The 14,676-nt window shown below is 42.0% G+C and overlaps 1 protein-coding gene across 1 annotated transcript; it reads right to left on the reverse strand.

The window, feature by feature from the left end:
* Positions 1-2,465: 2,465 nt before the first annotated feature.
* b3gnt9 (UDP-GlcNAc:betaGal beta-1,3-N-acetylglucosaminyltransferase 9) lies at positions 2,466-10,795 on the reverse strand. The gene is made up of 2 exons (XM_060923804.1): positions 10,640-10,795; positions 2,466-6,150 (listed from the first exon to the last, which is right to left on the reverse strand). Exon 2 carries the CDS (start codon positions 5,824-5,826, stop codon positions 4,477-4,479), a length of 1,350 nt encoding a protein of 449 aa, XP_060779787.1. The 5' UTR covers positions 5,827-6,150; positions 10,640-10,795; the 3' UTR covers positions 2,466-4,476.
* Between the last annotated feature and the right edge of the window lie 3,881 nt (positions 10,796-14,676).

Here is a 14,676-nt window from a genome sequence, read left to right on the forward strand (position 1 = left end):
GCATCATCTTTGTGTGCTGTTGTAAGGAAAAGCGTTGTTTGGGTTTTTTTTTGTTGTTTTTTTAAACATTTGCACTAAACATGCAGCATATTTACTTGACCATTGACATCTTGACTTCTTTCCTCTGCGGACTGTTGGGATTATTGAATGTAGGAGGGAGATTACGTGAGAGCTGAGGAAAGCAGAGAAACATTGATTTAATGAAATCCTCTGGTCTTTCTGGATCTCGCGTACTTTTTTCTTTCTCTTTTCCCCTCCTACTTTCTACACTCCCTTTCATCCTGTTTGTGGATTTGATCTCTGAAATTTTCAACTATCTCAACTCTTGATCCTTGATTATTGTTTTTTTTTTAATCGCCAAAACATTAGCCAAAGAAAGAAGGATAATAGATCTTAATTTTCAACAAATTTCAAAATATTTTGTTTTGGTTACTCCTCAGAAATCCTTATTGTATATTAATGGTGTACTCTCTTACTCTTATTTAAAGGTATTTTATTACTAGATATCCTCTCTTTATGTTGCTCTGTGCTTTTTCTCTTCTCTTGTTTTCTGGTCTACAGCGAGGTCTGATGGTGTTTCTGTATCAGACAGACGTGAGGTTTTCCCACGGCACTCTGCTGCTGTGCCTGTTTATGTACAGATCTGTAAATAGTGGATTCTTAAAGTCTTGTCCTTTTAAGCTCATGGTACCGTGTGGGTTCAGATCATGTTGAACTCGTGAAATTTCTCGTCATAAAATGCTTCATATTGTCCTTTCAAACCTCGGTGGTTCAGATGGATGCTGTAGCAGCAGCCCATGTTTGATCAGTGTTGGAAGATGATGTGAGATGACTACAGTGCTTGCAGCAGGAATTTTTAGTATTTATGGCTTATCTAAATGGGTGGAGTCTGATAGTCCAGCACTACTTGGTGGTTCCCTTGCTCAATAACGCATACCGGATTCACCTCATGGTTTCATTACCGGGTTTAGAGTTGTGTTTAATGAGGGAAGTCAGAAACTGTGCTGCAGTCTCTCTCGAGGAAAAACATTAAAGCTGAGCAAGTTTCAGATGCTTTGAGCTAGAAATGTGGTGGTGGTGGTTTCTTCTGTAGCAGCCTCCACTGAACAGATCTTTGCAGTTCAGGCTACTGCAGTATGTGATGCAGGTATTGACTGGTATCCTGTGCTTTACATGAGGTGTGAAAGAAGGCTGTGGTTCATGTTCTCAGATTTATCGCTTGCTTACAGCAAGTTCCACCTTCAAGGAAAAAAACAAAACAAAACTGGAACTGCTGTTAATGCTGTCCTCTTCCTCTCCCACCAAGCTTGACCTTGAGTGTAATGAAATTATTTAAACTGCTTTGTGTATGATTGAGCATGTACAGCTAAACTGTAAAACCAGTGGACTGTCTGTTACAGCCGTCTTGCACCCAAAAAAAAACAACCTACATGAGTATGTATGAAAGGAAATTAAGTCACAATTTAAAGTTAAAAAGTACTTTGGTACAACTATGGAAGTTTTGTTTACCTGTAATGACGCATTTTTACATTTGTTGCACCAGATTATTCCCAGCAGGTGGTTCAGCTCTTCGTGACTCGACGTTGACTCTGATGGTTGTGACGTTTCGACAGAACAAAATGCACACTTTTTTCATAGAATCGATTTCAAGTTCTTACGAAAGGCTTTTACATTCATACGAGGGTTTTTTTTTTTATATGCACAACTGGAGTCTCAAGTTTCGAAGTTCATCCAGGAAATTCTGAAAAGAAGCAGCACAACCACTTTGTCGTACCATTTAGAAAACGTTAGGAGAGAGTAGTTTGATGGGCTGATTGCCTGCCCAATCTCAGGTGGATCTTTTCTAATGCCAGGAGTAAGTGAATGCTTCGTTTTCATCAACGTTCTTATTTCCTGTTTTAATGTTGCATTGGAACGATTCAGAATTGGAACCTCTGTTCAGTGTAATGCACATAAATGCTATGTATCGTATTCCTGACCATTTTGTTTTTTCACCCTCCCCATCCTCCAAAGTGATTTTTTTTTTTTTTTTTTTTTTTTTTTTTTGTGGATTGAGTATGTTTGGCTCATTTCTGGAAATAGGATTCTTTAATTAAACATTGTGAATCATGATTCATTGCGATGTGATGTTTTTGTATTTCGCAAGTAACATTTAAAACATTGGTATTTATCAGGCATATATTCTGTTGAGGTTCTTTGTTCATTTGTTTTTAAGGCAATAACTCTAGCTGTGGTGAATAATTAATTGAAAGGGCCGGCTAAAAGCTTGATAAGGCCTTGGAAACCCATGCAAAAATGCTGTGACTAGTTTTTCTCTCGTCTGGTCTACTGAAAGCATGACATTTGCAATTTTATAAACTGCATTAATTTTGTTCGTTCAACATTGTGTGTGTTCAGCAAGAATAATATTTGAAGACTGGATGTAATAAATATGGGCAAAATTGCAGTGTTTGGGTTTTTTCTCTTTTTATTAAAAAAAAATGTTACATACATTTGTGTTTGCTCAACTTCAGTGCTGGGGCATTAATGGGTGATTCTCATGAAGCTGCAGTGAACATGTCCAGGACGCATTTTCCAAAATCAATACTTAATTCATATAAACTCTGATATTTTGTGTAAAGAAAATAGGGAGCACTGTATGGACAAATGGTTTTCATCATATAAACTAATTTTTATATCAATTAAACAAAAAAAATCTATGGAAATTCTCATTACCGTTATGTGTCCGCATCCCTTTTTTTAATGTTTACTTTAAATCATATAAAAATTCCTAATTATATAAAAAAAATACAGTGTAAAGTTATTTTAAAACATCTATATTTATGCATAATATTAATATTTTTTGTGTTGAACAAAAAAAGGTACTTGATTTTAAACAAAATAACTGTCCGCACCAAATGTTTCTCATTACCGTTTCATGATTTCACCCCCCTATAAAAAGTACACCGTGCCTTTAAATTGATCAGCTATCCCATGATGCATCACTTCAGATACAAGATTCAAAATGGAGACAAGGTCAGTTGCTCACTCTTCTCTTACTTTGTGATATTTATGTTAATGTTGCTAAATCTGTCCTCAGTTACACTGTCTATTATCGTTATGGTTTAATACTCATTACTTTTAAAAATAAAAAAATATATTTTATGATTATCACAATATAAGGCTTACTGTGAAAGTGTTCTAGATAGATAGATAACTAAATACAATCTTTGTTTTCTGTCTTGTCTTCAAAGGTCATTGTGAACAAGGCCGGCCGGATGAGGGTCAAAGACTGGATTAACTGCTTCAGCCCAAAGTAGTTCAAATTGTCACATTGTAGTCTTCAATGCTGTTTTTTGTTTCCTTGTCAAATGTTTCATTGTAAATTGCTTGTGTTTCTGGTTCCCTGTTTTGTTACTCAATTGGTTTAACCTAGTAAGTTTCATCACCGTCACATTAATTCTCATTACCGTTTTATTATCTCCTCATTACCGTTATGCGTGGAAAATGATTAATTTTTAAAAATGTTTTTCATCCTATTATAACTTTGGCTCATTTTTCTGTAGTATATTCTCCACCTGTTGTCCACATGAGTTTTTTATCAAACATATTCTTATAACATTTCCATCAATTAAAAAATTAAATTATATATTACATATTGTGTATCGGTAATGAGAGTTGCGTAACTTTAAATCAATGTCAAAAAATATATAAAGTAATTGTCATGGACTGTGTTGTTCATTTAATGGGATATTTTGTGGAAATATGAAATAAATTGTCAAAAAAAAAATTTTAACTCATGATCTAGCTTCATTTACTGTAACGGTGATGAGAATTATTCTGGATCATGTAAGCCTCAAATAAGAATAAAATTCTATTAAAATATTTTTCCATTAAAAAAAGATCAACATAGTAAAGTTCACACTCTATTTTAGGCTCTCAACTTGAAAAAATACTGAAATGAGGTGAAAAACTTTGTTAATGTGAAGGTCTTCATGAGAATCACCCTAACAGAATTTTCATTCTCAGACTTTAGTAACATATATTTGCAGCCAGCTGGCTTATACAAAACAAAAAAACAGCAGATGTTTCCAGCAAAGTTAACTGTAAAAGCTAAAAGGATGTAAAGTCTACAACCATGCTTATTTAGAGTAACTATGATAAGTGGTATAATTTGAGTATCTATAGTATTCCACATTCCTGTCGTTATGATTTAGCCAGGGGGGCTTTGATAAAGCAGAATTGGTTTTGTTCCCCTGGGCTTTACTGTTCCTAAAAAATGATGATCTTGATCTCCTTGGCCTCCACAGTTTGTTTTTATAGATTAGAGCAGTGCCATTAGTAGCCGAAGGGAAAATTCCTTTTCAAACAGTGGGGAAATTGTGATTCTTGCTCACAGTGGTTGTTTAGAAATATTATCTCAGGCTGAAACTGTCAATAATAAACCCTTTACATTCAAGTCTTCAGTTTTGATCTACATTTCACAGCATAAACTTCTCAGTGCTTCACAAACACTTGCATGTCATAGTCGGCTTTAGTGGAATCTTCAGTCTTAGCTTGTTTAGGTGTTATTTTTATCCACTTAAAGGGTTCAGCCATATGAGCTTGATTAGTATGACAGCGTACACTGGGGTCATGTAGGAGGTTCCACATAAGCCAGATCTGTGGCACGTTCAGGCTGTGTACTACCATCAACTCTCGGTAGAAACACGGGTCGAACACCTGCAGGTGTGGCGCTGCCGATGGACGCACGATTCCAAAGGTACGAAAGCCTTCGTGACGGCTCGGCTTAAGACCGATCCTGAGCAGACACATTCCCAGAAAGACGTCGTCTATGGGGAAGAGTTCCACTTCCTTGCAAGCCCCATGCAGTCTAAGTGCAGTGTGGCCTGACATGACAAAACCTCCGCCTCCTGCATATGAAGGATAGAGCCCCTGACCATATATAAATTCAGGCACAAAATACTTACTGCTACGTCTGCGAATTGGTTTCGCGTGGAAGATGATGTCTCCGACAAACAGATCTTCGTCAGCCTGTCTACCATGAAGCATTTCCAGAATGTTCTCAATGTTCACAAAGACGTCTGCATCACCCTTGAAAATGAACTTCACATTTGAACAGCTTGAGTTGACCCACTGAAGGAAGTGGGTTTCTTTAAGTGTCAGATTAAAGAAGGTATCCTCAAAATCCCAGAGCAGAATGTCCTTGAACGTTTGGCTCTCGTATGCCAACAACCTGTCCCACAAGGGAAGCGCTGTAACATTCTGGGGTACTCCAAGAAGAAAAACAGTCTTGATGTTCAATCCATTCTGGGCTACACCTTCTCTGCCCCAGGTGTGTCGTACAACCTGTCGCTTGTCAAAGTCTACTGCTACTGATTTTATGGCAATCAGCAAATATGGTGCACCTTTAGGTCCTTTGCATTTCTCTGGCTGGTCAATGAGCATCTTGAACTCCCGCTGGTCCTTCTTGCGAAGGTAATCCTCAAAGTCAAACTGAGGAAGAGTGGGTACAGTAGTAGTTTTTGCCGTAGGCTTTTTCCTCCCATCTTTTTTCTTTGACTTAACTTGGCTTTTTGGAGATTTTAATTTAGTCTGTGGTTTATATTTGGTTTGTAACTGGAGTGTTGGCTTATGGTCACAATGAGGTAAATTACAAGTTTGAGAAGATAGTGAGGTTCCTTTTGTTGGTGCACCAAGAAGTGCTCGAGAGCTGCTAGAGACATGTTCGATACGCACCGTCTCCCAGATAGGTGTTAAACTCTGGTGGGCGTACCACAGTATACAGATTAGTACCAGCAAGACGAGGGTGCAAAACACATCTCCCTTCATGTGGATTTTCCTCATTCTGTCAAACACTGAAACCCAGAGTTTAGCAAGCCTCTTTTTTTAGATTGCTCACGAAGCACGGAATCTGCAGATTCATCATACTGTCACAATTTCCTTATTGCCAATGATTCCAACTCAACCAGACTCCATTTGGAGCAATGTTTATCTCCGCCTTGAGTGTGAGCTTGATTTTTCCAACTGGGAAGGCTTTTCTCTCAGTACTAGAAGATAAGTAATCTGAGAAGCTACAGTTCTGTCTATGGTCGCCAAAGACAGTCAGTCTTAAAAGTTTAAATTATTTGTTTTAACATACACTGTCATGTACGATGTCAAAGGCGGTTCCTAAAAAAGAGAAATATAGTATTCCATTAGATACACAAACAGTTATTCGACAGTCCAAAATGATTGCCATCAGTCATGAAAGTGAGCAAAAATGATTGCTATTAAAAATAAATACCTATTATTCACTGTATATATACAATTATTCCCATTTTTCCACCAATACAACTTATATTCTTTCAAAGAAATATCCTACAATTGTACTAATACATTTTTATTCTAATTACTACACAGTATTCTGCAAAAGTCTTAGGCCCCCTGTAAATTTGTTATAGATTTCTATTTTATGACTTCTACATTATCGAGTCAGTACAAAAACATTTTAGAGTCCAAACGTTCGTTTTCCAGCACAAAATTAAATGTTACAGAAAAAAAAGTTTGTGTCTGAGCAGCATATTACATAAGAGAGCACTTTTCAGATTAAAAAAGAAAACATAATGAAGGCTGCTGGGTTTTGGTGCAAAATGAAGACGCGAGTGTGACAGTCAAAGTGTCCAGAAGAACTGTGGCTGGTTCTGTAAGATCTCATCTCATCTCATTATCTGTAGCCACTTTATCCTGTTCTACAGGGTCACAGGCAAGCTGGAGCCTATCCTAGCTGACTACGGGCGAAAGGCGGGGTACACCCTGGACAAGTCGCCAGGTCATCACAGGGCCGACACATAGGCCAAGTTTACATTAGACCGTATCTGTCTCGTTTTCTTCGCGGATGCACTGTCCGTTTACATTAAAACACCTGGAAACGTCGGGAAACGGGAATCCGCCAGGGTCCACGTATTCAATCCAGATCGTGTCTGGTCCGGTCTGTGTAAACATTGAGGATACGCGGATACGCTGTGCTGAGCTCTAGCTGGCGTCGTCATTGGACAACGTCACTGTGACATCCACCTTCCTGATTCGCTGGCGTTGGTCATGTGACACGACTGCTGAAAAACGGCGCGGACTTCCGCCTTGTATCACCTTTCATTAAAGAGTATAAAAGTATGAAAATACTGCAAATACTGCCCATTGTGTAGTTATGATTGTCTTTAGGCTTGCCATCCTTCCACTTGCAAGTGGTAAGTGATATGCGCTGGGATCACACACACAGCGGCTCAGTCCCGAATCACTGCTCGTGCACTCCACTCGCGCGCTCTGTGAGCTGCGCAGGGCCAGAGTGAGTGCGCACCCTCCAGAGGGCACTCGCTGTTCAGGGCGGAGTGATTTGGAGCGCAGGATGCCTGCGGAGCCGAGCGTATCCGTGTATTGGTGTTGCTGTGTGCACGCGAATCGTGTATTGGTGTTGCTGTGTGCACGCTAATCGTTTTAAAAACATTAATCTGATGATCCGCTGATACGGTCTAATGTAAACCCCACCATAGACACAGACAACCATTCACACTCATACCTACGGTCAATTTAGAGTCACCAGTTAACCTAACCTGCATGTCTTTGGACTGTGGGGGAAACCGGAGCACCCAGAGGAAACCCACGCGGACAACATGCAAACTCCGCACAGAAAGGCCCTCGCCGGCCACGGGGCTCGAACCCAGGACCTTCTTGCTGTGAGGCGACAGCGCTAACCACTACACCACCGTGCCGCCCCTGGTTCTGTAAGATGCTCAGTAAAACCTACAGCTCATTTCTTTATAAAACTGCACTAACTGTACCTGAGACTACTATTTTTTTTAAAGCAAAGTGTCGTCTCACACCAAATATTGACTTTGTTTCATTTATTATGGCTTACTGCTGTTTATAGTAATTTTTTAATGTTGAAACATTTCATTTCATTATTTTTAAGCCATTTTTGGCCGACAGCATTTCTTTACATGTGTCTAAGACTTTTGCACAGTACTGTATATAATGCTCATATTTTTAGACCTTACAGAAAATAGTATTCCCACATTAAAACTTAAAATGATCATATTATTACTGGAGAACAGACTCTGTGACAGTGCTGCTAACTGACAGGGGAAAAAAAATCCTATTTTTGTTTGGAAAAATGTATTCAAATAAAACTACACCTGTCCCTACATATGCTTATCATTTGCATATCTAAAAGAGTTATCATATATATTCAGTCTCATAGTCACATTTTCAGCTGATTTCTAAATCCATGTAAAAATTTTCACAGTTCACGTTTACATGACGGTTACATATTTGAAATCACTTGCTATTAGCTTGCAAAAGAACCTTTTGCAGCACACAGACATTTATATCAACATACAAACACAACTAGTCTTGAAACAACAAAGATGGCATCACTGCAGACTTCACTGGATTCATTACAGTCATTGTCGGAAAATTTTAAAAGTTGTTTACTTAATAAGCGGCTTATATACAAGTTTACTTTAACATTCCTTGTTCTGTTATCATGCCCAGGAGCTATACAGTGATCAGTCATAACATTATGATCACTGACAGATGAAGTGAATAACATTGATTACCTCATTACAATGGCACCTGTCAAGGGGTGGGGTATATTAGGCAGCAAGTGAACTGTCAATTTTTGAAGCTGACGTGTTGGAAAGAGGAAAAATGGGCAAGTGTAAGGATCTGAGCGACTTTGACAAGGGCCAGACTGTGATGGCTAGATGACTGGGTCTGAGCATCTCCAAAACGGCAGGTCTTCCTAGTGTTCCAGTAGGCAGTGGTTAGTACCTACCAAAAGTGGTCTAAGCAGGACAACTGGTGAACTAGTGACAGGGTCATGGACACTCATTGAAGGTTAGCCTGTCTGATTCGATCCCACAGAAGAGCTACTGTAGCACAAATTGCTGAAAAAGTTAATGCTGTCTATGATACGAAGGTGTCAGAACACATTGCATCACAGCTTGCTGCATAGGGGGCTGCACAGGAGCAGGACTGAAACAGAGTGCCCAAGCTGACCCCTGTCCATTACTGAAAGTGCATACAATGGGCACATGAGTATCAGAACTGGACTCCATCCATCCATTATCTGTAGCCACTTATCCTGTACAGGGTCGCAGGCAAGCTGGAGCCTATCCCAGCTGACTATGGGCGAGAAGCAGGGTACACCCTGGACAAGTCGCCAGGTCATCGCAGGGCTGACACATAGAGACAAACAACCATTCACACTCACGGTCAATTTAGAGCCACTAATTAGCCTAACCTGCATGTCTTTGGACTGTGGGGGAAACCCATGCAGACACGGGGAGAACATGCAAACTCCACACAGAAAGGCCCTTGTCGGCCACTGGGCTCGAACCCAGGACCTTCTTGCTGTGAGGTGACGGTGCTAACCACTACACCACTGTGCCACCCCAGAATTGGACTATGGAGCAATAATGGAAGAAGGTGGCCTGGTCTTTCTTTTACATCACCGGGTGGCTGGGTACATGTGTATTGTTTACCTGGGGAAGAGATGGGAAGAAAGTAAGGCGGATGCAGCATGATGCTCTAGGTAATGTTCTGCTGGGAAACATTGGGTCCTGGCATTCACGTGGATATGACTTTGACATGTACCACCTACCTAAACATTGTTGCAGACCAAGTCCACCTCTTGATGGGAACAATCTATCTTCCATAATGACAATGGCCTCTTTCAGTAGGATAATGCACCCTGCTACGCTGCAAAAGAGTCCAAATTCACCAGATCTCAATCCGATCGAGTATCTGTGGGGTGGGATGTGCTGGACAATCAAGCCTAATCCATGGAGGTCCCGCCTTGCAATTTACAGGACTAATGCTGCTAATGCCTTGGTGCCAGATACCACAGCACACCTTCAGAGGTCTTGGGGAAAAAAAAAAAGGCGGCACAGCAAGAAGGTTCTGGGTTCGAGCCCAGCGGCTGACGGGGGCCTTTCTGTGTGGAGTTTGCATGTTCTACCTGTGTCTGTTCCAGTTTCCTCCACAGTCCAAAGACATGCAGTTAGGTTAACATGGGACAGCCTTGACGTGAAGTGCCCAAGAGTGGCGGCGTGCACGTATGCAGCGGCTTTGCTCTCCTATGATGAACTAAACTTCGCTGTACATTTGTGCAGTGACAATAAAAGGCATTCTTCTTCTTCTTGTAGAGTCCATGCTTCAATGAACCAGAACTGTTTTTGGCAGCACAAGGGGAGCTACATGATTATAATATTATGGCTGATCAGTGTATATTCATCTGCACAATAGAAATGCTGTATGGGGGCTGGAGAGACATTAAGGAATGACGTTTACGATGTTTTTGAAGGTCCATGTTCCCTTGCTTGAACTGTGCACTGGATTCTTTTTAGGTTACTTTGAAGTTGTGCATGAATAAAACAGAACAGCAATTTCCTCTGGACTGCCTGATGTCCAGATGTAAAATATCCTTCTTGCACATAAATCTCTTTTGCCAGAGGCAGAGTCGGGTTCCAGTCTTCACATGGAAAGCTCCGTACCCAAATGCTTTTACACAGTGAAGACTTTTCTTCAGTTTTTCTAACGTTATTAGTAAAATGACAGTGTATTTCAAACTGTTGTGAAAAAGTCTTCTGTATAAATCTAATAGTAACAAAAGAAAACTTACCAACAATTGGTATCTCACCAAAGAGAGATTAAAACTCAAGAAGAGCAATTCCTAACATGTGGCTGTATATTACAATGCCCGACGTGTTGATCTGTGTATACTTGTTCGATAAAATAAAATAAAATAAAAATCAGTCGAGTCTTGATGCTTCTTACATGGTGCTATGGCTGGAAAAACGAGCTTTTTTGAGCAGGCGGCCCCTTTAAGAAGCAGAGGTGTTCACGTGACCGCCATATGCCAGCACAGCAGCAGCGCGCGCGCTGGCCAGACAGAATTACTAGAATACAGCTGCTGGTCAAAGTTTCCTTTTTTCCTCTCTCTCTCTCTCTCTCTCTCTCTCTCTCTCCAAAGGAGCTCGCATCTACATTTTACACATCAAAATAAGAAATGACAAGACATTTAAATGTAAAACATGGCTGTGACCCGTGCACCATTCTGTTTTTGCCTCAGGGGCAGTGGTGCCTCAAGGGGGTTAATGCTCTGGTTTACTAGTCAGGGGTTCAAGCCTCAGCACTGCCATTGCTGGGCCCCTTAAAGCAGATACGCAGAACCATGGCCTCACTTTTTGTTATAAATGCTTTGAGACCTCAAGAATGGCACAGGGGGCGGCACGGTGGTGTAGTGGTTAGCGCTGTCGCCTCACAGCAAGAAGGTCCTGGGTTCGAGCCCCGGGGCCGGCAAGGGCCTTTCTGTGTGGAGTTTGCATGTTCTCCCCGTGTCCGCGTGGGTTTCCTCCGGGTGCTCCGGTTTCCCCCACAGTCCAAAGACATGCAGGTTAGGTTAACTGGTGACTCTAAATTGACCGTAGGTGTGAATGTGAGTGTGAATGGTTGTCTGTGTCTATGTGTCAGCCCTGTGATGACCTGGCGACTTGTCCAGGGTGTACCCCGCCTTTCGCCCGTAGTCAGCTGGGATAGGCTCCAGCTTGCCTGCAACCCTGTAGAAGGATAAAGCGGCTAGAGATAATGAGATGAGATGAGATGAGAATGGCACAGGAATAGTTTTAAGCGTTAACAATAAATCTAATATAGTAATTTTTACGATTAAAGTGATTCATATGGGTAGCGGTCTGAGTGAATGACCTTGACGTCTGTAACGTCACCGCAGGAAGTCTATCGGTCTCGTCGCCATTTCCGCTATACTAAAACACAGAGCTGACTGCAACTCCGAGCCTCCATTTTGAGCCAATTTATTGCCATGACACGTAGATGTGTTGCTGGCGGGTGCAGCAACACGACAGAAGGTGGATTTACGTTGCATTCATGGCCCAAGAATGTTCAAACTGCAAAGATTTGGAAGCGTTTTGCGAGAAGTTCACAGGCACATTGGGCGCCTACGAAGTGGTCTCTCTTCTGCTCTGCACATTTTACTGAAGACTCGTACGAGACCTCTGATCTGTTGAGGAGCGTTGGCTATAAGCCCGCATTGAAAGAGGGTGCAGTACCAACAATTAAAGAAAACTACAAGAAAAGGAAAGCATTTATTTTATTTTTAAAAATTTTTTAAAGGAAAGTAAGCTCAGTTGCACCAGTTCTCCTGGAGTGTGAGCCAAGGGTTGTTGGTAAAACCCAGGACGGAATGGGACGTGACATATTATCGCTCAGGCAGTGACCTTTCTGCGGTTGTTGCTAAAACCGGTGACGTCCCGTCCTGGGTTTTAGTAATTACCTGAGCCGAGAAGTAATGGCGGAGTACTCAATATGGAAAAAATGGAGAATGAGTGGAGCAGCCATCTGATTTCTCTGCTAGATATTGCTGCCATCTCGCCCTTACGCGGAAGAAGCAAATGAATGGAGAATTTAACAAATAACTGAAAGTCAGATTGTTTCAAAACAATCGGCCACAAGATCGGCCTTCAAGAAGCGAGAACACAGATGGGTAAGCTCCGACTCTCATTTGGATACAAAACAACAAAAACAAGGGCGGCACGGTGGTGTAGTGGTTAGCGCTGTCGCCTCACAGCAAGAGGGTCCGGGTTCGAGCCCCGTGGCCGGCGAAGGCCTTTCTGTGCGGAGTTTGCATGTTCTCTTCGTGTCCGCGTGGGTTTTCTCCGGGTGCTCCGGTTTCCCCCACAGTCCAAAGACATGCAGGTTAGGTTAACTGGCGACTCTAAATTGACCGTAGGTGTGAGTGTGAATGGTTGTGTCTATGTGTCAGCCCTGTGATGACCTGGCGACTTGTCCAGGGTGTACCTTGCCTTTCGCCCGTAGTCAGCTGGGATAGGCTCCAGCTTGCCTGCGACCCTGTAGGACAGGATAAAGTGGCTAGAGATAATGAGATGAGATGAGACAACAAAAACAACACATTGCTTACCTGCATTTAGATTAGTGCATGTAACTTGGGGTGGCACGGTGGTGTAGTGGTTCGCGCTGTCGCCTAACAGCAAGAAGGTCCGGGTTTGAGCCCCGTGGCCGGCGAGGGCCTTTCTGTGTGGAGTTTGCATGTGCTCCCCGTGTCCGCATGGGTTTCCTCTGGGTGCTCCGGTTTCCCCCATAGTCCAAAGACATGCAGGTTAGGTTAACTGGTGACTCTAAATTGACCGTAGGTGTGAATGTGAGTGTGAATGGTTGTCTGTGTCTATGTGTCAGCCCTGTGATGACCTGGCGACTTGTCCAGGGTGTACCCCGCCTTTCGCCCATAGTCAGCTGGGATAGGCTCCAGCTTGCCTGCGACCCTGTAGAACAGGTTAAAGCGGCTAGAGATAATGAGATGAGATGAGATGAGATGAGATGAGACATGTAACTTGTATTGTGTGTTTAAGTTACCAGTATAAGATTATTTAATTTGCTTCGGAATGTGCTTGTCTCAGTTCATCTGATTATTTAATTAGCCTTTTACGTTTTATCAGTGAAAATGCATGCATGTACATGTATGCTGCATAAGTTATAACACCTATCCTGTTTTAATGAGATTCAACCCAGAATCAATGAAGTCAAATCAGTCTTAGTTGAGCAAGTCAGTAACGGGATTTCTTACTTTCACCATAAATGTTTATTTATATGACTTTGGTCTATAGCTGTCAAAGGCCTCGGCCTTAAAGGTCCCATGGCATGAAATTTTCACTTTCTGAGGTTTTTTAACATTAAAATTAGTTCCTCTGACCTTCTTAAGTCACCCCAGTGGCTAGAAATTTCATAATGTGTAAACCAAACTATGCCCAAAATTTGAGAATGGCGCGTCAAAACGGCGCGTTGATAAGCTCTTCCCTTTACTACGTCAGCAAGGGAGATGATCCCCACGCCCCCCCTCTGGATTCCCACCCACTGTATGGATTGCCCGCCCAGTTGTAGTGAGGAGACCATAGAGGACACAACAACATGGCATCACCTAAGCGAGCGAAACATGGAAATTGCGCTGTACATGGATGTGACAACACAGAAAAGAGTCTGTTTTTACTGCCGACGGGAGAGCCCCTGAAGACGCAGTGGCTTAATTTTATTTACTTCAATAATACGCCGTCGAGTCTACCTAAGACGGTGTATGTTTGTCGGAAGCATTTTCCTGAGGAATGTTTCCACAACTTGGGACAGTACAGGGCAGGTTTTGTACATCAACTGTCACTGAAGCCTGGGTCCGTACCAAGCATCCCTGCCGCATCAGCAACAAACACCGAACAAGTAAGTGTATAACTGGTCGTTTTGCCGTGTTTTAAAATCGGTGCGTTAGCCTAGCAATGGCTACATTAGCTGTGCAGCTAACCGCTTCCTGCAGTTAGCCAGGTAATCTGCGCTACAAAACTAAAGAGCATGCAGCATGCTCTGTTAAACTGAGTTTAGTCTGGAAATTGACTGTAACTTATGAGCTTATGTTTGACTATTGCTCCGCAATGCATGTCTTCTGTTGGATAAGTGATATGTTGCTGTAGTTGCTGCTTCTATCCTCTTTGGTTATGGAGTGCGTGTTCAAGCCTAGGGTATTATACGTTCGTAAACTACCACTCCAAACACTCTCACTCTCTGTTCTCTGTGTCACGTTGAGTTTACGAAAGGAGACCGAGGGAGAACGGGATTTTGTCTTAGCAGCGTGGCTACAGGCGC

Source organism: Neoarius graeffei, chromosome 6 (assembly GCF_027579695.1).
Source record: "Neoarius graeffei isolate fNeoGra1 chromosome 6, fNeoGra1.pri, whole genome shotgun sequence".
NCBI lineage: Eukaryota > Metazoa > Chordata > Actinopteri > Siluriformes > Ariidae > Neoarius > Neoarius graeffei.

Bases quoted from the DNA above. Each gene is read 5' to 3' on its own strand.
- b3gnt9 (XM_060923804.1), bottom strand. From the start codon at position 5,826: ATGAGGAAAATCCACATGAAGGGAGATGTGTTTTGCACCCTCGTCTTG.